Source organism: Dipodomys merriami, unplaced genomic scaffold, assembly GCF_024711535.1.
Source record: "Dipodomys merriami isolate MVZ:Mamm:240054 unplaced genomic scaffold, mDipMer1.0.p SCAF_16, whole genome shotgun sequence".
Taxonomy (NCBI): Eukaryota; Metazoa; Chordata; class Mammalia; order Rodentia; family Heteromyidae; genus Dipodomys; species Dipodomys merriami.
In genome coordinates, this window is record NW_027202937.1 from 6,565,362 (window position 1) to 6,591,855 (window position 26,494).

The 26,494-nt window shown below is 52.7% G+C and overlaps 1 protein-coding gene across 1 annotated transcript in view; it reads right to left on the bottom strand.

Annotated features, from left to right (window-relative positions):
• Positions 1-3,689: 3,689 nt before the first annotated feature.
• Positions 3,690-26,494, bottom strand: part of Glp1r (glucagon like peptide 1 receptor) — a 35,434-nt gene continuing 12,629 nt past the window's right edge. The window contains exons 4-13 of the mRNA XM_070023838.1: positions 23,379-23,497; positions 22,949-23,055; positions 19,880-20,033; positions 19,110-19,269; positions 16,005-16,065; positions 15,469-15,538; positions 15,284-15,372; positions 14,811-14,949; positions 14,038-14,079; positions 3,690-9,015 (exon numbers count right to left, since the gene is read on the bottom strand). Coding sequence (XP_069879939.1) covers positions 8,848-9,015; positions 14,038-14,079; positions 14,811-14,949; positions 15,284-15,372; positions 15,469-15,538; positions 16,005-16,065; positions 19,110-19,269; positions 19,880-20,033; positions 22,949-23,055; positions 23,379-23,497 — 1,109 coding nt within the window. The 3' untranslated portion in view covers positions 3,690-8,847. The remainder of the gene's footprint in view (positions 9,016-14,037; positions 14,080-14,810; positions 14,950-15,283; positions 15,373-15,468; positions 15,539-16,004; positions 16,066-19,109; positions 19,270-19,879; positions 20,034-22,948; positions 23,056-23,378; positions 23,498-26,494) is intronic.

A 26,494-nucleotide genomic window follows, 5' to 3' on the forward strand; every position in this document is an offset into this window, starting at 1 on the left:
GGGCATGCTCTCAGAGCATCTGTACCTTAGACACAGCCAGCAGAGGGCCCTGTCCTGAGACCACGTACAGTTTGAGGTTGGGAAAGGGGGCTCCAGAGAGCTGCCCACCATGCCGCCACCGTGCTGTGGCCCCGCCCTGCTGTGGCCCTGCCCACTTTCCTGAAGGTGGCATTTTTTGTTTTGTTTTTGTAAATATCTCATTGATGTTATAGATGGTTGTCTGATAGCTATATGGTTATAGTCTGCATGTACATAGATTTCTTCCCATCTACATTTTAACTGTGCCTTTCCAAACAATGTCATTGTAAAGACTTCAGTTTTAGCTTGAAAACAGAAAGCGCTAAATCTTGGCTTTGGTGTTTGGTTTCTGTATTTTTGTTTGCTAGTGACCACTCTGAACATCAGGAATTTTTGAGAGGTGAGAAAGCTGGAGGGTGGTTTCCTTGTCAAGTAGCATCTAATTGGGTGGGTACCAGTGAGACACATTGAAACAGTGAGCTTCCCACAGAAGCTTCTGGAAGCTTTTTTTTTTTTTTTTTTTTTTTTTTTTGTCAGTCATGGGACTTGAACTCTGGGCCTGGGCGCTGTCCCTCAGCTCTTCAAGCACTCTACCATTTGAGCCACAGCACCACTTCCAGTTTTCTGGTGGTTAATTGCAGATAAGAGTCTCATAGACTTTCCTGCCCAGGCTGGCTTTGAACTCTGTTCCTCAGATCTCAGCCTCCTGAGTAGTGAGTATTATAGTTGTGAGCCACTGATGTTTGGCTTCTGGAAGCTTCTGAAGCTTTGTGGAGGGCAAAAAATTTTAGTGGTGAAACACCTGTCACTTCCAGACAGAAACATACATAATGGTTACAGATTACTGAAAAATTAGACCCAGCTAACAGGTAACCCAATCCCTTTTCTTGTTGTAGCTGTCAGAGACACCGTTTAGGACTTGTTAAACTTGTTCCCAGGTTCTCACTGTGCTTCTGACACCAAGTTAGGCCACTGGATGGCAAAGTCCTGTGTAAAAACTATTGAAAGCCTCAAGCCAGGTTCTTTCACCCCCAGAGACTTACGAAATTCACACACAACCACACGCATGTGCACACACACACACTGCCCGCCAGGCCTCTTCTGGGTGTTCACTTCAGCCCATGGGAATCCAGCTCTTGGCAAGGGACAGCTCAATATTTCTAATTCTCAGCTATCGATTTTGTTCTCCGTAGGAGGTTGTACCACAGATAAATTCTGAGGTCCACTGGCCGTACACAAAGGAGAGCCGTGGTAAGTCACTCTACCACTGCTGCCTTCGCATTGGGGGTGAAATAGAAAAGTTTCGTTGGGCCGGGCGCTGGTGGCTCATGCCTGTAATCCTAGCTACTCAGGAGGCTGAGATCTGAGGATCGAGGTTCAAATCCAGCCCGGGCAGGAGAGACCGTGAGACTCCTGTCTCCAATAAACCACCAGAAAACCGGAAGTGGCGCTGCAGCTCAAGTGGTAGAGCGCTCGCCTTGAGCTGAAGAGCTGAGGGACAGTACCCAGGCCCAGAGTTCAAGCCCCATGACCGACAAAAAAAAAAAAAAGTTTCGTTGGATTTACTCTAGGGTATGGGTCTTTTTCCTTTCCCCAAAATCACTGTGCTAGTTAAAATGATCCTTTGTACCAAAGGAAGTACTCCGTTATGACTGAGGATTAAGGAACTGCACAGAAAGGGAGCTCAGATTTATGGAAGGAGTGATTTAAAACATTGGCTAGACTTGGGGCTCCTGAACTTTAAGCTTTCATCACTTGCTTCTTGTAGCCCATTCTTTTTCTCCACTCCTATAATTCCCTCCTTCGTGTTTCCTGCAGTCATGTTCCACTTTTTAAACAGTTTGCTGTTTTATTCACTCATGATCTGGTCTCTCTATTGTCTTTTTTATTTTTTTTGGCAGTCATGGAGATTGAACTCTGGGCCTGGGCGCTGTCCCTCAGTTCTTCAGCTCAAAGCTAGCGCTCTACCACTTGAGCCACAGCGCCACTTCCAGTTTATTGGTGGTTAATTGGCTGCCCAGGGCAGCCTCCTGAGTAGCTAGGATTACAGGCATGAGCCACCACACCCAACTTCTCTACACTTTTCCTGCGTTTGCAGATAGTAATGCCTACTCCTTCCTCAGGGGCTGACGATAGCAGGTCTGTTCTTCTCATCTCTTCCAACCATCCAAAGACAGAGAGATTGAACGAGCCTGCACTTCATGTGATAGATAATGCCTAGGATCTGGAGACAATAGAGGAGTGTCTAGGGGTCTCCAAGCCAGTGTGCGTGACACGGGGACAGGCTGAGCTCCTGCCCAGCACCTTGTGGAGCAGCAGTGGGTGCAGGTGCGCAGGCACTGACTGGATCTTACACTTCGACATGAGTCTGGAGGTTAATTCTCATTTGTCTCTGCAGGGCTGGGACTCCTCAGAGTTGGGGTGGCTGGCTCCTGGCTCCCTCTCTCTGGTGGGATGCAAACCTTACTAAGCCAGAGTGCAAGATCAGAACATTTATGCATTTGTGCTGGGTGTCCCCCTTCCTAGAAATGTGGGGGTGGCTACTGGCTACTCCATTTGGCCAGATGTTTTTCTGGATGGCGAGAGATACCTAGAATTTGCTCCCGCTGAGTGGCAGAGGAGGGACACAGACAGGTGAGGATGTCACCTGGGGAGTGAATGAGGTCCAAAGCCAGACTGGGTCAGAGAACCAGGAATGCAAATAAGATGCAAATCCAAGGGTTGGCACAACTGGTAACTTCCTCTCACCGTGAGAATTCTTAGGATCACAAAGACAGTTTCTGGAACTCCATCTAAACAAGAGGGGTGGGGGAGAAGGGAGCCAGGCGCTGGTGGCTCACACCAGTAATCCCCGTGACTCAGAAGGCTGAGATCTGAGGATTGTGGTTGGAGGCCGGGCAGAAAAGCCTGTGAGTCTCGCACCTCCCCCCACACCCCCAGAAAGCCAGAAGTGGAGTTCAAGTAGTAGAGTACTAGCCTTGAGTTCAAGAAGCTCAGAGACAGTACCCAGACAGGCCCTGAGTTTAAGCCCCATGACTGGCACCAAAAAGAGGGTGGGAGGGGATGTTAAAGATAAATCTTCAAATAAATACAGTGATCTTCAAATAGCAATAATCCCAAATACCCAAGGGAATTACTAGGGGGGGAATCTGCAATTCCTGTTTTCTTATAAGGATGAGCTGCAAACCAGGGGGCTAGTGATTATTGAAATTACAGGAAAGTTTATTTCTCTGAAGCTGAATCTCTAAACAGCGGCTCCATTCACACTCTGTGGCTGCTTTGTAAACAAGTCTCAAGCTTTTATGACTTGTTTTTTCTTTAAATGGATTTAATGGACTGAGTTCATTTAGACAGGGGAGAGCAGATGAATGAGCAGAATTAGAATACACATCCATTTGGCCATCAGTCATTGTGTAAGCCACTCGACCACCCAACTTCTCTAATTAAATGGTACTGCCGTCCTGTAGAAAGGCTGCAGTGGATAAATTAGTACTTGGTAAGTGCTTTGAAGATGAAAATCTCGATGTGAGTAATGAGCCAAGAGCTCTTTTCCTTGGGCTGGAAACGGCATCTTTTGTGTTCTCCTACTGCACCATGGGTCACCTGGGCTGACACTGCAGAAAACCTCCTTTACCAAAAAGCAAGACAGATGCAGCAGCGTCAGGCTTGTATTTGACTTACAGAGCAAAATTAAGGAAAGAGCCCACATCCGTTCACAACTGTACAAAGAATTATACACCACACACATTTGCTACACACACAGACCCAGACCGGATCTTACATGAATTTATACATGAAGGAATTGCATGAAAATGATCTTGTTTAAACATTCATGAAGAGCAAACATCTCCCGCAGGCGCCGAGGGACAGAAAGGTGACTTCATCTCTTGTGAGAGTGTGGCTCCCCTCTCTAGCCACATTCATTTCAAGATCTGCATCAAGTCCCTCAGAAATGAATGGCTTACTGAAGTTCACCTGCTTTAAGGATGGTGGTGGTTAGTGTGGGAAGCTTGAACTGCAGGTTTGGAAGCTGCATGTGAGCCATTTGTCAAGACCCATCCCAGGGCATCTGGGTGAATTCTGCCCTTTCTGTGAGGGCCTCAGTGGTTCCCAGGCTCTCCCCTCCTTCAGCCCTCCCCCCAAATTATGACATTGCTCCAGAGTCTGAATTGGGGTAGAGGGAGTTCTTGGCTGACCACATTCTCATTTACATATGTCTGTTTTCTCTCTGATTGCTTTGACATTAGTCCTGCTAAATTGTCTGGGTTGAATGGTTACTGATGGTTTGACAGGCCTGCTCAGGAAGGGTCCATAAAATCAGTGTATGTGGGGTTCCAAGCCATGGGCTGCCTCTCCGTGCCAAGGAATGTAGTCCATTATTTTCAACCCTGGCTGCACCCCTAAATTGGTCACAGCTGAATGCATGGCATTTGTGCTATTAGCAAAGCAGGGTCACCTCTTCAAAGATGGGGGATGGGGATGGAGTGAAGGGAGAGAGGGGGGATGGATTCGGGAAGAGCACAGGCATGACAGATGAGGCCCTGAAAAACTGGCAGAGACAAGAAATCTCTGTCCTCGGAGAGATTCAGATGTAGGCAAAGCACAGGAGACTTGGTTATTGGAAAACCATTACGCTTATCTGCTTCCTGCCAGTCTGTATCCATTGACAGAGTAGAAATAATTATAGCTACTGTAGACAGACTGTGGCATTAAGTAAAGTGTTTGAAATTAGACTGCTTAACCACACTTCCTGAGAGGGCTCGGAGAGGGCTGGTTCCAGCCAGCAGGTCCAGGGTAGGTGTAGGGGCATTGGTAATGTTGACAGATGCTTCCCCTGCCCCACTTTTCTTTTTTTCATATTTTCTTTCCCAGAATAATTTACTCCAGCCATGCAAGGAAGGAAAAAAATAAGTGAGTTGATGCTAATTTGGTTTCTGCTGAATATTTAGAATGTCATTCATCTAGCCATCCTAGCAGACAGAGTAAGCCTACATATCTTGTGTGTGTACTATTTACCTCCTGAGAGCCAAAAGCAGGGTCAGCATTGTAGATTAGAATAAATTCCATGGAGGGAAAATAAACCTTTGGAATATATTTTGCCTTCCCTGAGCACGTCGTAGGAATTAGCCATAATAGGAGGCTTGTGTGCGCATGGAAAGGAAGCATCTAGCATTCAGACCCTGAGCCCTCCTCATCCCTGCGCTACTCAGCCGGCAGAGGTGATGATTCGACTCATCATGCATCATGCCCTTTATGCTGGAAGGCCCAGGATGCTGCACGCGCACGCACACACACACACACACACACACACACACACACACACACACACACACACACACACACACACACACACACACACACACACACACACAGTTCTCTCGGGGTGGAAGACAGACAGACAAGGGAAGGCATAGGAAGAGGAAATTGGCCTCTCAGCAGCTCTGATGAAGGCAAGCCTCTCAGGATGTAGATGCTCATGGACTCCACTTGCCATTCATGCCACTGTGCTATCCTGACTAGGTGGCTATGGTTCCGTTCTTTTTTGCCAGTCTCCTCCACGTACAGGGAAGTACTAGAGAGGTGAAGGGGAAGTTCAAGACCTCTTTTGGGTTCTTTTTAGTATATTTCTGTGTGGCTAGAAGCACAACTTTTCAAACACACACACACACACACACACACACACACACACACACACACGAGACCTAAACAAAACAAAAATGAAGCTAATCCCATAAAGTGTGCTGGATTTGCTTATCCAAAATAGCTCACATGCCATTAGTGTGACTTTTGTTTTCTAACTTTAAGACAAAGATGAATGAGGTATTAGAAGAGAACATAAACCATATCTTTCCCTCCTCTTGCCAGTGTAAATTACCAGAGGGGTGCTGCTTGCACCACCTGATGTATCTGTGCTGACCTCCACTTAGCACATGTCGAATGCCCATGTACCTTTGCCCTCGTCCTTCCCAAAGGCCTCATTGGAATGGGCAGCTAGTTCTGCAGCAGAGCCTGTGGCCCATGCCAGTGTTACTCCTTGCTGCTGTGGATCAGACTAGAAGTCTTCAAGATCTTTTCTGCCCCTGGGTCACCCAGAACTCCATTAAGTTGTGGGCTAGAGGTGGCCGTGAAGCCACCCAATTCATGCCTGCCATCCAGAAAGCCAGTTTACAGAGAAGACAATTTGGCAGTGTGACTTGTGAAGTTCTGAGATGTAGCTGCTCAGACAAAGGGCGGAGAGGAGTTGACAGAATCTAAGGAAGTCCCTCCTAAGTTCCAGGGAGCTGGCCAGAGTACTGAAGTCAGATGCCACTCACACCAGCCTTCAGAGTGCAAAAGCCAATCAGGGCCTGCAGCCTTTGGCTAGTATAGTAGCCCTGGGACTGGAGCAGGCCAGAGTTCTGAGCAATCCAGAGGCTTAGGCTGACTAGGCATGTAAACAGCTAGTGGAATTTCAGAATATACTTGTCATCGACCATTCCCAGACCTGCCTGTGGGAGCTATATTTAGCTTAGGCAAGTTTGGGAATAGCTCCAAGGGAGTTTAGAACGAACCACATGCATATTAATAGCACAGGTTTGGGAACAGGGAAGACTCCTTTCATTGCATTTGTTATGCATCTAAGACTGGATTCCTCAGCATGGAAAGGGCATGGGTCCCCACACTGGGAACCACTGGTTCCAGCTGGGCAAAGAACAAAAGAGTTTAAGCCAGATTGTCTGGTTGATCAATGAGTGCTTTTTCCCCCTTGACAGGTCGTTTCTGTAAGATTCTATGCATCTATCTTTTTCTTGGCCTTTGTGTGATGTACTAACAATCCTCAAAAATCATTCCATGGTGGGGGTGGGGGTGTGTCTGAAGAGAGGAAGCAGGTAGAACAGTGTGTGTGTATCCTGTGAAGCCAGGGAACCGGAAGGGGGGGGTGGATTGGAAGAGATGGGTGATGAGAAGGTGAAATGGATCACGATGTGTTGTACTTATTAACTTGTCATGCTGAACAGTAACCGCTTTGTACAACTACTTAATGATAAAAGTTCGACCCCAAACTGAGGTTCTTGAACCCCAGCTGTAGTGACACCAACCCCGCAGCTCACGTCTTCCAGCTGCTCCCAGACAGAACTTTTTGCAAGTGTGTGATGATAGTGGGAAGGCTTCCCTGGTGTCCTCCCCCTCCTCCCTGCTTACCTGCCTCACGGTCTGGGTCAGAGACAACCTGGCTGCACTTCCCTATTAACACAGACCCAACACTTCACTGAGACTGAAGGCTAAGGAATTTTCTGCTTGATGTGTTTTATGTGCCATTATTATTCTCCCAGTACACCACGTCTTTTCTGAGGAGCAGAGGAGGATGTGTCTGGTGTAAACAGGAGGAGGAAGATCACCGCACAAGTGAATCCACCCAAGCCCCTCCCTTAGCCCTTGACTCCAGGAGGTCCTCTCCTGCTCTAGAAACTTCCTTGGCTTCCTGATGATGGCTGCCTTCCTGTCTCTGTCATGCTGCTTACTTGTCTGCTTCCTTCCCATGGCTTGGGACAGGATTAATAGATAATTTTCCCCCCGTCCACCCTTTGTGCTACTCATTACTTATGAGAGGCTGGCAGCAGGACAAACATTAATTAGCTCAAAGTGTGGGTGAATCAAATTAATTACTGCCCCACTCCCCCAAACATCAGCACAGCAAACATGATTGAGTTCTTGTTTTGAGCAGGTGGGAGAAGTCAGAATGGCACATTTGCACACAGACTACTCACAGAAATAAAGGAAAAGTAGTAAGAGATACACACACTCCCAGTGTGTGTGTGTGTGTGTGTGCATGCGTGCGTGCATGTGTGTGTATTCTGAAGGCGGAGGGTGGGAGTTGTACTGACATGGGCTAGGTCTCATTAGCTTTCTCTGAGGTTATAGGGTGTACCCAAACTTCCATTTGAGATTCCCACGGGGGGGCGATAGCTCTCTTCATCCCCCCGCCCCCCGTGCCTCCCCCATTCCAGCCATGGCGGGAAATCTACTCCCACAGCGGGGGATGTTCTTACACGTCCCTAGATGAGCCTCCCTGGAACCCCCAGCATCATTAGAAAGGCCTGGGAACGAGTGTTCCAGGGCGGGCGCCCCAGCTGGTGGGCTTGCCCTGATCCCCTGGGCATGGTGGAAGCAGACAGCAGAGTCATTCCAACAGCCAGAAGTGGGGTGCCAGCCAGGGAAGACCATCATGGCATTCTTGGTACCACACACAGCCGTTTCCAGAAACAGCTGCTACCAGTGGCCCAAGCACAGCCCTCCCGGGGAGGAACTGAGCAGAAGGGTGATGAAAACAAGCAACCCAGACGCGGAGAGCCTCCCTGAAGAAGGCAGACAGGGTGGGCACCCCAGGCGGATGCGGGCAGAGCTGGCTCACGCGGCAAAGTGCTGTGTTGGACGGAGGTTACACCGGCCTCTTGCAGAACAACCTCCTCTTGCAAGCCATGACCCCACTAATAAGCCATTGACCTTGAGTTTAAGCTTGAGTCTGGGGTTGATTTGCTGTTCTGTCTAGGTGGCGGGGTGGGGGGAACCCCAAGGGCCTTGTGACTTAACAGGAAGAAGCCTTCCTCTTTTTTAGCTCAAGTCATTTTTTCCTCTCCTCCTGCCACCGTGATCAAATTAGCCGGCTGCTTCTCCTCAGAGAAAATGCGTCCAGGATCCCAGGAGGCCCTGTCCATCTGCCCGTCTGATGGGGTGGAGGAGGGAAAGCGGGGATGTAGGTGTGGGTGTCTCTCCCCTGTCCCTGGGAGGGTCTCTCCCACCTGGGATGGCTTGCTTTGACAAGGACCACAGGAAGGGCAGGGCCGGGGCTCAGCTGCAGGAGGCCTGGCAGGTGGCTGCGTACACGCTGCTCCCCACGGTGCCCCCGCTGCTCAGGCTGCTGGTGGGACATTTGAGGGGCTTCATGCTGCTGTCCCTCTGCATGTGCAGATGCTCGAGTCGCCAGCGCTCCCAGCTCTTCCGAAACTCCATCTGGACCTTCCGAGGGGAAACAAGGAGAGAAACAAAAGGCACCGATGCCAACTGACCGCCCATAGAATAGCCCTGTTATTACATTAGTGGGGAAGGGGGAAAAATCCGCTGCATTATAAAGAGACACAAGTCAAGGCCTTCGGGCGCCTAAAATGAATATCGCAATAAAATTGTTTATTGTTGTCTCTGATCTTCTGCCTCTCCTCAGGAGAGAGGATGGGCTTGGTGACCTAATTGGCCTTTTCCATCTCTAAATTCTGATTCAGCTAAGTACCTCTGACAATCCATCACAGAAGGGAATGAGAGCGAGGAGACATAAGAGGAGTGTGGGTTTAGAACAGGCTCTTTGATGGAGGGCTCATCCCTAGCCCTCCCCCACGGTCTAAACTCCAGCCCTGAGGCCGCTCCTCCAATCCCCACCCACCCACCACATTGAGGGTGGCAGAGGTAACTGTGGCCCAGGGCTTCCCTGCCTGGCTCTCAACCAATCCCAAGCAGAGACTGCAGTGAACACCAAAGAGGCAGACAATCCCGATGAACTCAGCCAACCAGGATTCCCACTGTGCTGGGCCAACAGGGGGGCGGGGTGGGGGGTGGGCGGGAGGTGTCTCTGGATCACAGAAGAGCCTTATCACCTGACACCAGTGGCTCCCTCCCGTAGTAATCCTAGCTACTAAGGATGCTGAGATCTGAGGACTGCTATTTGAAGCTAGACAGGGCAGGAAAGTCCATGAGACTCTCATCTTGTTAGCCACCAAAGAAGTTGGAAGTGGAGCTGTGGTTCAAATGGTAGAATGCTAAGCCTTGAGCAAGCAAACTCAGGGGCAGCATCCAACCTGAGTTCAAGCCCCAGAACAGGCACAATAGGAAAAGAAGGAGGAGGAGGAGGAAGAGGAGGAGGAGGAGGAGGAGGGGGGGGTAAGGGGGAGGGAGAGGGGGAGGGGGAAGGGGAGGAGGAGGAGGAGGAGGAGGAGGAGGAAGAGGAGGAGGAAAAAGAAAAGAGCCTTCTTTCTTGATGTCCCCCCCCTTTTTCTTCTGTCAGTCATGGGACTTGAACTCTGGGCCTGGGCGCTGTCCCTCAGCTCTTCAGCTCAAGGTGAGTGCTCTACCACTTGAGACACAGTGCCACTTCCAGTTTTGTGGTTGATTAATTGGAGTTAAGAGTTTCACAGGCGGGGCTGGGAAGGTGGCTCAGTGGTAGAGTGCTTGCCTTGCATGCATGAGGCCCTGGGTTTGATTCCTCAGCACCACATAAGCAAAAAGAAAAAAGCCGGAAGTGGCGCTGTGGCTCAAGTGATAGAGCGCTAGCCTTGAGCTGAAGAGCTGAGGGACAGCGCCCAGGCCCAGAGTTCAGGCCCCACGACCAGACCCAAAAAAAAACAAAAAACAAAACAAAACAAAACAAAAAAAAAGAGTTTTACAGACTTTCCTGCCCTGGCTGGCTTTGAACCATGACCCTCAGATCTCAGCCTCCTGAGTGGTGTGAGCCACTGGTGCCGGGCTTGATGTCCCTTAATCTTGCCCCAGCCTTGTCGGGGCTTCCATTCGTCTCAAAACCAAACTACTAGGAGAGCCGGCAGTTGGGAGTTCAGGGGCTCTCAGCCAATCTCTCCTCCGGCTCCTGCCCAAACAGCCCTTCTCCTCCTCTGTCACCCAGCTCGCTAAGCCCAGCAAGACGCCTGGTGTGGCCGCATGCCATCCCTTAAAAGAACTTCTGCTCTGAGTCAAGCTGAGTGAGATCGCCCAGACCCTGCCTGGCAGGACGGCCTGGTATCCTGGGCAGCATCTGGGAGCCCAGGTCCAGGCGGGGGAGGGAAGGAGACTGAGCAGATATTCCCCATGGCCAGCATCCTGTTGCCCGGCTCAACAATCAGGCAGCTGACAGGGGACATTGAGACAGAGGGTGACCTCCGTTTGCACATCTGCAGATTGCACATCTGCAATCTTCTCCCACAGCCTCGTACCGGGGATGCAGGTAATGATAGTAAACTAAAGAAGCCACAGGGGCAGCAGCTGGATTTAGTTCTGGCCTGCTTCCAGCTCCCTTGGCACTTTGTTCTGAACCTCCATGGTGGCTCCTATAATCACAATTACCCTTAAGAAGCGTTATGCAAGGACCTAGCATTTCCCATCGATTTCCTTAGTCCCCTTTCATTCTCCGCATAGAAATGAAACAGAGAGACACAGAGGATTTTTGTTTGCTTTTTCTGTGTGTGGGAACCAGGATTTGAATTCGGGGCTTTACTTGGCTTGTCTGCTCAAGGCTAAAGCTCTACTACCTCAGCCACACCTCCACCTATGGCTCTTTGCTGGCTTATCAGATATAAAGAGTCCCAAAGAGTTTTGAACCCATCCCTAGATCTCAGCCTTCTTAAATAGCTGAGATTACATGCATGAGCATCTGGTGCGCAGCTGGCTCAGAGTTCTTAAACATCTTCCCTAGGACTTGGCCCAGGTTGAACCTAGATTGAACCTGGCTTCAGGGCCCAGCTCTTAATGATTGGTCCCTTGCCTACAACAGCTCTTAAGGCTCTACTTGTCCCCAGCCATGTTTCCTTTCCCCTGTTAACAGGGGGTCTCCTTGAGGGTGAGATGTGGCTGGGATCATGTCTTCCTCCTTTGTGTATCCCTGCACCAGGAACTCACTCACTGGGTTTAAATGAGTCAGATAAGCCGGGCGCTGGTGGCTCACGCCTGTAATCCTAGCTACTCAGGAGGCTGAGATCTGAGGATCGCGGTTCAAAGCCAGCCCGGGCAGGAGAGACCGTGAGACTCCTATCTCCAATAAACCACCAGAAAACCGGAAGTGGCGCTGTGGCTCAAGTGGTAGAGCGCTCGCCTTGAGCTGAAGAGCTGAGGGACAGCACCCAAGCCCAGAGTTCAAGCCCCACGACCGACAAAAAAAAAAAAAAAGAGTCAGATAAAGGGACGAGTACATGGATGGGCACCTGACTTCACTGATCTTTCAAATTTGAAAATCAAGTAAGTCAGCATGGATCCCTGGACCCCGGCCTGGCCCAGGACTTTCTCCTGGTCTGACCTCACATCCTCCTTGTCCCCTGAGCTCTGCAGCCCAGCTAACATGCCCTGAGCCCCCTTCCTGGTCAGCCACCATGCCACACTTCAGTGACCCTCGCTCACACCCGGGGAGAGGAGGCGCAGGAGGTAGTGATTTGCCCTGAGTCACACAGCCAGGCATTCATGGCTCCTGAGTCCACTTGTGTTGGCCCTCAGACCTGAGGTCCCATAGACCCCTCTCCAGGCACCTGCCCCTGCTCCTGCTCTCTGCCTACTGGAAGCAGGCACAGGCCTTGACAGCCACAATAGCACAATTCTCAGGCCATCTTTTCGAGTCCTAAGTACCTGGCATTACCATGGCAACTTTGGCTCTGTGGGCAGAGGCCTCAGCCCAAGAGCTACTGTGTGCCTTGTGAACCGGTGTTGGAGTGGCGTCTGGAGATACTAGAGCGGGAAGAGACACTGGGGCAGGCTTAAAGGGAGTGGGCAGTAGATGGGAAAGAGATAGAACCCCCCCATCTTCTGAATGGGGTCTCCTAGACCGGTGGGACCAGCCCGCTGAGAGGCCTGTAGTTAGATAGGTCTGGCCAGGAAAATGCAATGCTGGGGATTCAGGGTCAAGTGCTCTGCCAGGGGCAGAGCAGGCATGTGTGCCCAGCCCTCCCTCCTTACAAAGCTGGGCCAGCCATGGCTGACGGGAGAGGAGGGAGGTGCTGGCTGGCTGGGTTTGGAGGATGGAGTCAGGAGAAGGAGACAGGAGAGACTCTACAAACACATGGGCAGGAGAAGGGAAGACAAGGCCTCGAGTTGGCGGGGTGGCAGCAAGGTGCCTCAGTGTCTCCTCAGGGAGACACTCCCCCAGGGACTCAGCTCTGCCGGGCCGGCAACGCCAGCGTCAGAGCTCCTGGCCGGCGCTCATCCCCGCTCCAGCTCAGAAGCATTCCTGAAGGGAGGCTGCCCCGCAGAGCCGGTCCCCCAAAGTCCACACCAGCTTCTTTATGAGGACTCATCTGGGGCTAGCCTTTCACCTTTCCAACCCATATTTCTCTCTCTCTGTGGTATAGGGGAATGTCTGATGCACAGGACTGGCTATCATAAAACAAGTGCACACATTGCATGCAGAAGACACAACGGAAACACGGTCTCCCTCACTTTTTAGAGATCTGAAGGTCACGTGCTCCCAGGCAGGGACCAGTGGCTCACGCTTGTCATCCTCGCTACTCAGGAAGCTGAGATCTGAGGATCGTGGTCCACAGCCAGTCAGCCATGGCAGGAAAGTCTGTGAGGCTCATCTCCAATTAGCCACCAAAAAGCTAGAATGGAGCTGTGTCTCAAGGGCCCCACGCCCTGAGTTTAAGCCCCAGGACCAACACACACACACACACACACACACACACCCCATAAGCCCCAGGACCAACACACACACACACACACACACACACACACACACACACACACACACACACACACACACACACACACACACACACACACACCCCACACCCCACACCCCACACCCCACACCCCAGTTCAGGGAAGCTGGAAGCTGGAAGCTGGCGGAGACCTTGTAAAAGGGGAAAAACTCTCCTCTCCTCCCTCTTGCCCTGCCTCACTTCCTCTGTAATGCCCTTTGTCCCTGGGAAACTCTAGATTTTGGAAGGAAACAGAAGAACTGTTGTTTCCTGAGCATCCATGAGATAGAAGAACATATTTCCCCATGCCAAGTGGGATGGAACGGGCCTTTAGCAACACCCAGCTGGAGGAAGGTCTTATTCTCAGGCCGGCTCCATTTCCCACCATTGGCACGCTTAATAGGGGTTTACTTAATAGGGGTTTTTACCCCTGTCTTATAGATAAGGGCTGAGACAGGAAGGGAGGCATGCATGCAATACCCAAACAAGATGTGTCCCCAATCCTAGGCTGCAGTGGGTTATGTGGGGGTGTTGGCCAAAAAGGCCGCTGGGAGTTCCCATGGGCACAGCTATGCCCCAGACAGTGGCAGTATCTTACCTCATTGTTGACAAAGCAGTACAAGATGGCCACCATCAGCCCCTGGAAGCAAGAGGTACGTGAGCAGGAGGGAGGCACCTGGCCGGGAGGAAGTGCTTGGGAACTTCAACACTGGCCCCGCCCCTCAACTTCCCAGACTGAGCCAGGGAAGTGTTCCCTTCTGATTTCCTTTCTGAGGAGTAAGAGGCCCCTTACTCGGTGCTTCAAAACCTTTGCTGTTTCCGTTTCTTGAGGATGCCTGATCTCATGAAGGCCCAGAATCCACCCCGGGCGGGCCTCATGTCATTCCCAGAGCTCCAGAACTGGGTTCTCTGGGTAGGTGAGTGCACCCACGTGAGCCCCCACGCTTGGGGCACCCTACAACACTCTGAGGGGCTGAGGTCAGTTTCTTGTGTTCCTACACCCCTACAGTGGCACCTAAGGCTAGCTGAGAGGTCGGGTTTGCTTCGAAGCTACGTGATCCCGGTCAATCTGGCTGCAACATTTCTGAGCCTGTTTCCTGCACTGTAATGCAAGGGTGATATTGCTCACCAGTGCAGTGCGTTGCACTGGTATATAAACCGCGGACCTCTCTCTTACAGACTTACAGACAAGACGGGCTGGGGTGTCAGGATGTCTGGGGTGCTACCTGTGGCACTGCTTCTATCCCGCGACTGGGCATGGGCCGCTCCCCCAGCTTCTGCCTGTCTTTCCCATCTATGAAGCTGGCTCTCTCCTCATCCCCACCCCCCAACTCCAGAGTTCCCATGCTCCTCTCCCGGGCTGCGAGTCACCTGGAAGGAGGTGAAGGAGAGCTCCGTGAACAGCTTGATGAAACGCAGGGTCCCCCGCGCATGCTCATCCATCACGAAGGCAAAGATGACCTCGTGGGTCCCCAGCAGGGGGATGAGCGTCAGGGTGGACTTGGCAAGCCTGGGGGAACAGGGGAGGGCATGGGAAGACCCGTGGAGTCATTCTGGGCCTCAAGCCTGGACTCCCCTCCCCCTCAGAACCCTCCCCGCTTCCTCTGGCTGGGTGATGGATTCTTCTCCTGAGACAAGATGCTTGGTGGGAAGGATAGAGCTCAAGGCTCCAGAAACCCAGCGTTTGATCCAAGACAGGCTGAAGGAAAAGCCTGGGGAGAGGGAGTCTCAGGCCTGGCCTGGGTGAAGACAGGGTCACGCAGCTCCATGCTACGCATGCCAGGATTGTTCTCTGCTGTTGGGGAGGATGGAGGGGCCCCGCAGAGCCAGCCGGCTCCGGTCACCTGCATTTGATATCCGTCTTGCACATGAGATTGGCCTTCAGTTTAGACACAACGATGCAAATGACTCGGATGAAGATGAGGAAGTTCACCTGCGGAGCGCGTGGGAAGGAGGCTGGGATCCTCCCTCCCTCCCCTCTCACCCAGACCCCAGCCCGCGCTCCCATGGGTCCCACACCGTGACTCACCCCGATGGCAAACAGAATGGGCAGTCTGATAATGAGCCAGTAGTTCATGTTAGAGTTTCTGGTCCAACAGCTGGGGAGGGAGAACATGAGAGGCACAAATGCGTCCAGAGCTCAGGGCAGAAAAGACAGAGGGCCTGCCACCCAAAGCCACCGCAGCTACCCAACAACCAGCCCCACAAGCCTAGACGCGTGCACGTGCACACACACACACACTCATCCCCAGTACATGGTCACACACAGTCCCCAACTAGCCTCTCATGGAGCTGTGTGCTTCCAGCATATTTTACACGAAACAAGACACTTCACTTCGGGGGGGGGGGGTTCCATGCAGAGGATGCCATGGGCCACCTGCCACCACACCATCCCAGGGCAGGGGCAGAAGAAGGGGCAGGGAAGGGGGGACCTGGAAAGTCACAAATTAAGTTTCTGGTCCCCTGGTGTCTCCTCCCAATTGATGTTCTGAGGTTGAAGAACCCCCTGGGCTTTGAGGATGGGGACCGCAGTACCCCCCCACACACACACAGCAAGACACTCACCCCTCATCCTCATAGAGATACTTGACAATGCCCCAGGGGATGACAAACAGCAGGGGAACACCTAAGAGGAGAGAGGGAGACACAAAGGGAGGGCGCTGGCAGGCCACTGTCACAGCCACGGGGCACACAGGCCTGGCCACACCCCTCACTCATCTACCCCCCCTCTTCTTGTCTGCCCCCAAATATGTTTCTAGGCTGGTCTGGGTGCTTGGGAGAAGTCAGGCAGCAGGAAGTACGCATGCACACACGTTCACGCTCTCCTCTCTCTCTCTCTCCCTCTTTCACACACACACACACACACACACACACACACACACACACACACACACACACACACACACACACACACGTCCTGGACTCTTCCTTTGAGAGACCTCTATAGTCCAGCTGCTCCTGTGTGCTGGACACACAGCAAAGCTTGACACAGGATGCAAACTCCAGAAAATGAGCTAAACAAGCCTTTTCTCTTTGTAAGTTATTTACTTCAGGCATCTCACGATAGCAATACAAAGCCAACAACCTGGCTGGCAAGTGGCTGACGTGGCAGCCAGTCCCCCACGATCGCCAACTCATGTGGTCCGCGCTCCCTCAGGATTGGTTTGTGTGGCCAGTAACACAGGTCACCCTGCAGTTTGTCTTGATTCCTCTTTATCTCTGTGTCTGTCTGTCTGTCTCCATTTACTCTGGGGAAAAACACTTGGTGTGCCATGAGGACACTCAGCCTACCCAGAGGTCCAAAGGAGGCCCCAGCAAAGGACTTCTGCAGTGACCTTGGAAGTAGCTCCCAGCAACCCCGGATGACAGCTGCACAGACTTCACAGACTTCAGTGCGAGGCAAACCTAGCACCCCAATCCATCACTCACCTCCTTGCTTTGCAGTTTCTGAGCACCCAACTGCTGGTGGACTGCAGCAGAAGTTACTGCACCTTATGGGGTGCCCTCACCACCCCCCTGCCCAGCCATGCTGGAATCCTCATTTTAGTTCCTCTGCTGTGCACAAAGCTCAAGTCCATCCCTGACCATCGTAACGTGGATGACATCTCCTAGCATTGCAGAAGAACCCTTGGACCCCTGTTTCTTCTTTCCATGTCTATCTTTCCCCACCCTAATTCCTAAAAAGAAAAGCCTTGCTGCATAGGGAAGGGTATCCCTGAGTCTGAGCCCAGGTGTGAGGTGGGGTACAAGGGACTATTGTTCCCTGTCCCCCCATTTCCCACTCAGAGATCTCCAGAGCTGTGTGTCTCTACCAGCCCTTTCCCACCACCTTGTTCTTCTGCACACATCGCTCACATCCCTGATTGGTCCTGCCCTCAGGTTGCTATGGTGACAGGCGCTAACAGTGCTGATGCTATTTCCCAGAATGGACAGACACTGTCCCCTCACCACACATACACCCCGCACCCTGAGGACTCTCCTTCCTGTGACGTGCCTCTGCACCCACCCTCAGGGAGATGTAGGCATCTCCAGCTGCACCTGCCTGACTGGCTGCTAGGCAGGAGGGAAGGGGGGTGTCAGGGGGTAGGGGCAGGTGCTGGGGGAGGAGGGCAGAAGGTGTAGAAGGAGAGAATCAAGGATGTGTGTGCAGAAGCCAGGCCTGTGCACAAGCCACCTGTCAGAGACTTGATGGGCCCTGAAGGGGGCTGGAGGAATGCGCATGGGCGGAGGCCTGTGTATGGCAGGCAGGAGGCAGAAGGCCCAGGAGCCTGGGGTGCGGTGCCTGCTGTGCTTTAAGGTCCTGTCCCTCTGTGGGTCCTGGCGTTCCTAGGTGCTGGCCACACTGAAATCTGGGCAGAGCTACTCTTCTACAGGGAGGCTAAAAACACCAGGAACAAACAGTGAATGCAAGGACAGGGCAGGGGGCAGAGAGGGCAGAGGACAAAGCCAGGGCATGAGGTCTGGAGCAGCTTCCTGCATTGGTGGCTAGCAGCCATGATGAGAACAAGTAGTGGGGAGGGAAGGGGAGCATGCTTCTAGCACATTCCTGGACCAAGAACAGTTTTATAAAATCTTAAAGAAAGAACCAGCATGGGAAAGAGGAGGCTGTTGAGGAAGGGGTAGCAGGGGTCTGGACAGCTTGAGGTATGGGGGGAGGGGAGGTGCGGTGGGGGAGGGGAGGTGCAGGGGGAGGGGAGGTACAGGGGGAGGGGAGGTGCGGGGGGAGGGGAGGTGCAGGGGGAGGGGAGGTGCGGGGGGAGGGGAGGTGTGGGGGGAGGGGAGGGGAGGGGGAGGGGAGGTGCGGGGGGAGGGGAGATGCGGGGGGAGGGGAGGTGCAGGGGGAGGGGAGGTGCAGGCGGAGGGGAGGTGCGGGGGGAGGGGAGGTGCGGAGGGGAGGGGAGGTGAGGGGGGAGGGGAGGTGCAGGGGGAGGGGAGATGCGGGGGGAGGGGAGAGGGGAGGTGGGTCTGTAGCGAATCAGAGAGGGCAGGAGAGCAGGCAGGTGTTGTTCTCAGACTCAGTGCCAGCGGAGTGTCACTGGCCGCTCCTGTGGGGGCTGCTGCCTCAGTTTCTCTGTGGGGCCTGAGCTCGTGGGCCCCTCCGGAATCCCAGCCCTGCTCCGCATCGGAATCCCACGTGGTGTGGCGAGAGGCAGAAGCACAACCAGAAATGTTCCAGCAAAAAAAAAAAAAAAAAGACGCGATGGTTCTTGGCCAACTTTTTTGGCTAGAACATTTCCAGCTGGGCTCCAGACACATCCGCGGTCCAACCCCGACCCCGGCTGGCTCCGGCCACGCCCCTGGGTTTTCTTTCTTCATCACATGTCAGCACATCCCCCATCCCCTCCCACCTTGAAGCCGGGACTCCCCCATTTCCCTCCCCCCCCCCTCCGGGCTGGAGGGGGGAGGGGCTCTGACCCCCAGGTTCTCACCAACAGAGCCACAACCTCTACTGGTGTGTGTCCCAGTGGCAGCGTGGGGAGGAGATTTGGCCAGGTGGGACGTGGGCTTCCATGAAAGGAGAGTCAGGGCACAGGTGAGGGGGGTGGGTATGTGTAATCCCATGAGGGTCCTGTCACCAGGAGGGTCGTCCTGTGGGGCCTGGCTCAGCGGTGTGTTCCCAGTCCCAAGTTAGACAGGGGCTCAGAGCTGCGACCCTCCCCTCGGCCTTACCCCAGCCTATGCTCAGGTAGAGCTTGAAGACACGCTGCTCCGAGAACACGGAGAAGGCCAGCAGCGTGTACAAGTACACGCCCTCCACCAGCAGCCAGTAGTAGTTGGCCGCCACGCAGTACTGCATGAGCAGGAACACCAGGCGGCAGCCCAGAGAGTCCTGGGGGCAGAGGAAGGGTCTAGTGAGGATGGCAGCCCAGCCAGCCTCTCCCTCTCACCCCGGGTTGGCTGTCCAATGCAGGTCGGAAGCGCGTCATGCCAGGGCTGCTGCTCACGAACCATGTGTGTTTTACCCACCCACCCGCCACCCTCCTCCTCTTGTGAGTGGAAGGAAGTATTTTATCTCACACAAGTGACAAAGCCCAGCCTCAGAGACGTGGACTAAAGGCTCCCAAATTATACAGCCCAGAAAATGGCGGAGCTACGATCGCAGCTCAGGTCTGTCTTCCAAGAGTGCTCCTTTGTCATTACACGGCAAACTCCCTAGGGTCTAGGGTCTCCCCCCTTAGACTGGAGCCTCCCACGTGGATTGTTTCTCCCATCAGACTGTCTGCCCAAGGCAGATTGCCTTTCCCATCAAAGGAGGGGTTCCCCAGAATAGACTGCTTCTCCCATCAGAAGACGGCCTCTCCTATGAGATCGGAGGCTCTGTGAGGGCCAAGGCTGGTCAGCTCTGACGCTTGCCCCTGTCCTGGGCCTTCGGGGAGGGGTAGAGGCAGCCCTGCCTTCTGCCCATCCCTGCCCAGGCTCCTCGTGGCCAAACTGCTCACCTGGTAGGAGAGGAGCCCGTCCCACTGGTGCTGCTGGGCGGCCGTGCTGTACATCCACTTCAGGGCGGCGTCCTTGATGAAGACAGACAGCGCCCGCAGGATGAAGGACGCGAACAGGTTCAGGTGGATGGAGTTCCGCGTGCAGTGCAAGTGTCTGAGGGAGAAAGCAGGTCCTTCCCTGGCAAGCTGGCCAGCGGTTCTATTCCACACCCCTGGCTCCCCGGCCAACCCCCACGTGGGGTGTGTTTCCAGTTCCAATCTTGCTCTGAGAATGCTTCCTACTACATCGTTTTATGAAAACATCCTCCTAGCCAATGGCGTCCTGACTCTCCCTGAAGCGCCCAGCGAGGCTGTCAATCTTCCTCCCACCTACATTCTTAATTCACCATGGCATCGTCTTCCACAAAGATGTATGTGTGAAGATCCATTTCCCCAATGGAGCTTTTCTTCACAAGATCTGTGTCTTATATCCTTCTGGGCTGTGCACAGGCAGAAAGGGGCTAGGCCCAGGGTAGGAATGCAGAAGGTATGGGGTATAATGTCGCCATCCTTTAGAGTGAAAACAGAAGGCAAACTGGAAACATGAGGGTGTTTTTCTTTTTTTTTTTGCTGGGTCTGGGCCTTGAACTTTGGGCTTGAGCATTGTCCCTAAGCTCCTTTTGCTCAAAGCTAGCGCTCTACCACTTGAGCTACAGCACCACTTCTAGCTTTTTCTGTGATTTAATTGGAGATAAGGATCTCATTGACTTTCCTGCCTCGGCTGGTTTCAAATCAAGATCACCAGCTCTTGGCCTCCCAAGTAGCTAGGATTACAGGCACAAGCCACTGGCTGCTTGTCTTAAACACAGAATTTTTTTTTTTTTTTTTTTTTTTTTGGCGGTTGTGGGGCTTGAACTCTGGGCCTGGGCACTGTCCCTCAGCTCTTCAGCTCAAGGCGAGTGCTCTACCACTTGAGCTACAGCGCCACTTCCGGTTTTCTAGTGGTTTATTAGAGATAGGAGTCTCACGGTCTCTCCTGCCCGGGCTGGCTTTGAACCGCAATCCTCAGATCTCAGCCTCCTGAGTAGCTAGGATTACAGGCGTGAGCCACCGACGCCCGGCAAACACAGAAATTTTAAATGCAGAACTTTTCTGTGCATGAAAGCACCACATTAACCACTAAAAACAATCAAAGGAGATGAATGAACAACTCCTAAACCACACCAGGGAAAAGTGCCTGAGCCCTCTAGGAATCAGAGACAGGCAAGTGAAATCATAATGAGATGGTGTGCACACATCTGACTGGCATCATTTAATTCTGAAAATGGTGAGTGTCTGAAGCAAGGGGAACTGTCATTCATCTGCTGCAGGGAATCGAACAAATAGGCATCAATCACTTTGGAGAACAACTTAACAACACCTAACAAAGTCACCTGGAGAAGCAGGTGCCAGTTCTACCACTCACTGTCTGCGCTCTGGAAACACCAGGCACGTGGATGAGACGTTCACTACCACAGGATTGTCATTCAGAAAGAAAGAAAACAAATACCCACCAAAACGATGATAGGTAAACAAACCCCTCTAGAACAGCAGAATACAGAAGCAGATGATTTATATTAATCAAGCTATCTTTGTCTATCCTCCTGGATGAATCTCACAAAAACATGAGGGGGACAAAAGTTTTGTATACATGTAGACAACATGTTGTCAAAATGTACAAAACCAGGCTCTGTGTTTTTGTCAGTTGTAGGGCTTGAACTCTGGGCCTGGGATCTGTACCTGAGCTCTTCAGCTCAAGGTGAGCACTCTACCACTTGAGTGAGTGCCACTTCTGGTTTTCTGGAGATAAAAGAGTCTCACAGACTTTCCTGCCTGGGCTGGCTTTGAACTGTGATCTTCAGATCTCAGTAGCTAGGATTACAGGCAAAACCCAGCTCTTGTGTTATTTTGTGTTCTCCCACTAAGACTTGAACTCAGGCCTCACACTCTTACCAATACCCTTTTTCATTCAAAGTTGGCTCTCCACCTCTTGAGCCATAGCTCCACTTCCAACTTTTTTGCTGCTGACTTCTCTGCCAGAGCTGGTTTCAAACCATGATCCTCAGATCTCAGCCTCTTCTTATACTTAGAATTATAGGCGTAAGCCACCCGCTCTTGGCTCCATGCTTTGCATTTTTACAGGGACACAGAAATGTGCTAACCAGATTTGGAATGGAGTGGGAATTAGGCGCTTTCTGCGGAGGGCTGGGGGTGGGGGGTAGGGAGCAGGGCCTGGTGGGATAAACTTCCTGGGCTATTTTATTTCTTTTTTTTTTTTTGTCAGTCATGGGCTTGAACTCTGGGCCTGGGCGCTGTCCCTCAGCTCTTCAGCTCAAGGCGAGCGCTCTACCACTTGAGCTACAGTGCCACTTCCGGTTTTCTGGTGGTACATTGGAGATAGGAGTCTCACGGTCTCTCCTGCCCGGGCTGGCTTTGAACCGCGATCCTCAGATCTCAGCCTCCTGAGTAGCTAGGATTACAGGCGTGAGCCACCAGCGCCCGGCTTGGGCTATTTTATTTCTAAGACTGGGTGGTGTCCACACTTACTACCATGCACTAGAGCACTGACTGAGCCCAGGGCCTTAGTGGTGTCCTGATGTGGCCCCTGCCTTCAGAATTCTTCCTGTCCCTGAGCCTCACTCCTCTAACACTAGAAAGGTAGACAGAGGTGACTCCCCAGCTGCTAGTCTAGGTTAGACCTAAGGAAGAACTTTTCCACTAGGGTTATCAAGCTCCAAAGAGAGCAAAATCTCCCATCCCCAAGATCTCTAAAATCCCACTGATGATTTAAGTGACCCCTGTTCACGTGAGAGGATTTCTCAAGATTTCCCCATGATCCTGCCACCCAGAGTGAGGGCAAGAATGGTTTGTCTTTCCCCCTCCCCCATCCCTCCTTCTCCTTCTTTTGCAGTCTGCACACACACGCAGAGATTAGACTGTGCATACGGAGTTGTGCCCCGTGTTTTCAGCCCCGCTCTGCGGCGGTCCAGAGGAAGGGACCTGAGGCTCAGGTGAGGCTGAAGCGCCCCCCTGGGGTTCCCACCCCCTTACCTGAAGCCCAGGAGGATGGCCGAGGCGATGACCAGGGCAGAGAAGGACAGCGCGTAGCCCACCGTGTAGATGATGTAAAGGGACAGGAGCTGCTCCTCAGGGGAGCTCTGTGTGCACACAGGGACACGGCGTCGGTGACACAGCCCGTGGCCTCCCGTCTCCGGGACACGGGGACTCAGGTGGGCACCGGGCCAGGCCCCGCTGGGGATTCCAGAGTCAAAGATGAGAAGGGCCCACGAGATGGTTTGGAGGCCCAGGGCCAGAGAGAGGCGCAGTGCACGCCACCCTGGATCACAGAGCACGGCCCGTGCCCCACGGGGGCAGGGGGTGACCACAACGAGGCCCATCAAGAGCCAGGGTCTCTGGTCCCAGGAGTCAGAAGCCCTGCCCGTCCCTGCGGGCTCAGAGACCTCCTCTCTCCTCCGCTCACCTTCTCCCCTCGCTTGGACTCCTCGCACTCGGACAGGTCCCTCCAGGGCAGGCTGGAGTTGTCCCTGTGCAGCCAGAGGCCCTCCGCCGTGCAGAACCTGTACACGTGGCCCTGCAGCACTGGGGAGAGCGCGTGAGATGGCTGAGGATTGGTGAGAGTCCCTCCTCACCCCTCCTCCTCCGGAGCTGCACCCCTGCTCCCCCCAACAGAACTAACCCTGCCACGCTGGTGCACATCCCCCCGTACAAGTGCATGCATGTGCGCGCGCGCACTCACACACACACACACTCACACACACACACACACACTCACACTCACACACACACACTTCTGGGCGGCCTTCCTCTCATACCACAAAACCAAGGATGAAACCCTCTCCCCCATCCCCCATTTTTTCCCTCCTGCCAAGGGCCATTTGGAAATTTATGACATCCTTCATTAAGATGCACTGCGCTCATAAATTGGCAGGTTGAATTGAAACCCCTTTGTACAATTAAAGATAATTTTTTTAATTATAAAAAAAGATTTAAAAATCATTTGTGGCCCATATAAAATTACTTCTATAAGCACATGGCCAGTGCCCACCACTGAAACATACGTGGCTGTCCCATCATGTGACACATGACTTTGAGTCCTTCTATGGCCCTCAGGCCATGGCTCATGATACACCTCGATGGCCCAGGGACTGGACAGGGAGTCACTGAGGTGAGGGTCACCTAGCCGCCCTCAGCTTTTCTTCTTGGGCACCCAGAAACACAGTTAGATAAATCTGTATCTTTTTGTGTATTGTTTGTGGGGCTTGAACTCAGGGCGTAGGCGCTGTCCCTGAGCCTCTTTGTGCTCAAGGCTAGGGTTCTACCACTTGAGCCACAGCTCCACTTCTGGTTTTTGAGTGGTTAACTGCAGATAACAGTCTCTTGGGGACTTTCCTGCCTGTGCTGGCTTTGAACCGCAACCCTCAGATCTCAGCCTCCTTTAGTAGCTAGAATTACAGGTGTGAACCACCAGAGCCTTGGTAATCCGTATCTTTTAAATGAGATAGGAGTAGTCCAGATTCCTCTCCTAACCCCAGTGTCAAATCATATAACTGACAATGCTTGGGGTTAAACAGAAGCTGTCCTGCCAGGCTGGAGGCCTAGCGCAAGTGGTGGAGTACCTGTGTAGCAAGACAGAGAAAGGCCCTGGGTTCAAACCCAAGGTAGCTAAACATTTCTGACTGTCCCAACCTAGGGTCATTTTCTTCTCATGCTCTGTCAGAAGAAGACCCAAGAACAATCCCAGTGCTGAACTCCTAAGGAGCAAGCGAATGCCTGCCTCAGAGAGCCCCAATCTGAGAGAGGAGACAAACTTTCCTTCAAAGACAGAATATTCTAAGGGGAACACATAATGTCCTGGTGTGGAGACAAGGAAATGCCCTCGGAAGTTCTCCCTTCAAAGGTGGGGAGACAAAGCTTCCCCAATCATACGCTGGAGATGAAGACAGCCTTCTCAGAAAGAAACCATTGTGAGCTGGAGCTCACAATCGGAGGGAGAAGGTGCAGCCACTAGTACAAACACCATGGGGGAAAACAAGAAGTCCTAAGAGAGGAATAGAAACTATGCAAAGCAGCAGGGACCAAACACAGGCCCAGGAGGGGCTGGGAAGGTGGCTCAGTGGTTGAGCACTTGCCTTGCATGCCTGAGGCCCTGGGTTCGATTCCTCAGCACCACATAAGCAAAAAGAAAAAAGCCAGGAGTGGCGCTGTGGCTCAAGTGGTAGAGCGCTAGCCTTGAGCTTAAGAGCTGAGGGACAATGCCCAGGCCCAGAGTTTAGGCCCCACAACTGGACCCCCCAAAAAAACACAGGCCCAGGAAACGTGGGGGACAGATGGACCTTGCCCACTGCAGCTACCTGAGCATCCAGCTGTGGCCATCTCCCATCATGCCCCACACCACCCTGCTCAGGGACAGGCGTGGCTGGGAGGGGGCTGCTCAGGTTTGATGAGAAGGGAGGAAAGTATGCTCTTGTAGTTGGGACAAAGTGCTTCTTCACGCTTGCTCCCTGCAAGGGAACTCAACTCCGACACCAGGGAACAGAGGCCAAAAGACTCACAAAAGACTATGAAGACCAAGTTCCTAGCTATAGGAGGCAGGCACAAGTGTGAGAGAGAAAGAAAGCATGGCGAAAAGACCATGGTTAGATTTCTGGATGGCGAGATTAGCAATAAGGAAAGGCTGACGTGTGTTGGGGGCTGTGGGAAACCCAGGGCCTACCCCGCAGTCCTCCCCCTGCTCCCAGGCAGCCTTCTAATACAAGGACTCTAACTGCCCATTTCTCAGCACCCGGTCCTTCCCCAGCCACCCCCCTCACCCATCACCCAGCGTGGGTTGCCTTCCTTTCACGAACAAACGGAACCAGGTCCTTCTGGAGATGACAGATGTCGGGGTCCACAGTAACAAATCACCTTCAGCTGTTACTACTTCTGGAAGAACTTGCGTTTTAAACAGAGTCCTCACTTGGAAGAGAAACACAAACTTGAAACTGCCCACCCTGGGAATAACAGCGAGTGGCGCATGGACAGCCCCCATATCTGTGGAAGAGCAAAGTCGGGCACGGACAAAGGCAGAGAAGGGGATACAGTCAGTCTCATTTTAGCAACTTGAAGAGCTCTTCCCGGGCCCCCACATGCCTCTCTTATCTGCTGCAGAGATGCCTGAAATTCCTGGACCAGGGTTGAGTCTTGGGCTATGGATTTCCCAAGAACACTAATCTGGACCTGGCCCGACCCTGTGGGGAATGAAACTGGTGTCAACGCCACCGGCTCTGGCAACAGTCTGGATGGGAAGGAGGAGGAAGAGGAAGGGGAGGGGCTGGGGATGGACAGGAAGGGAGAGGACACAGAGAGGGAGATCCTAACACACAAACAGCCAGCCCCCAGCAGCGCGGCTGCTCTATACCACGGCCTGTATACCGTGGGCACTCCACAATTGCAGGTATCCAAGCCTTGTCCATCACCCGTTCATGTTTGATCACCTACTGGGTGTTGAACATGTTTGTGCGGTAGACACGGTGAAACCCATTTTACAGATAAAGAAACTGAGGCTCCAAAAAGCCCAGTAGTTTGCCCCGGACCATA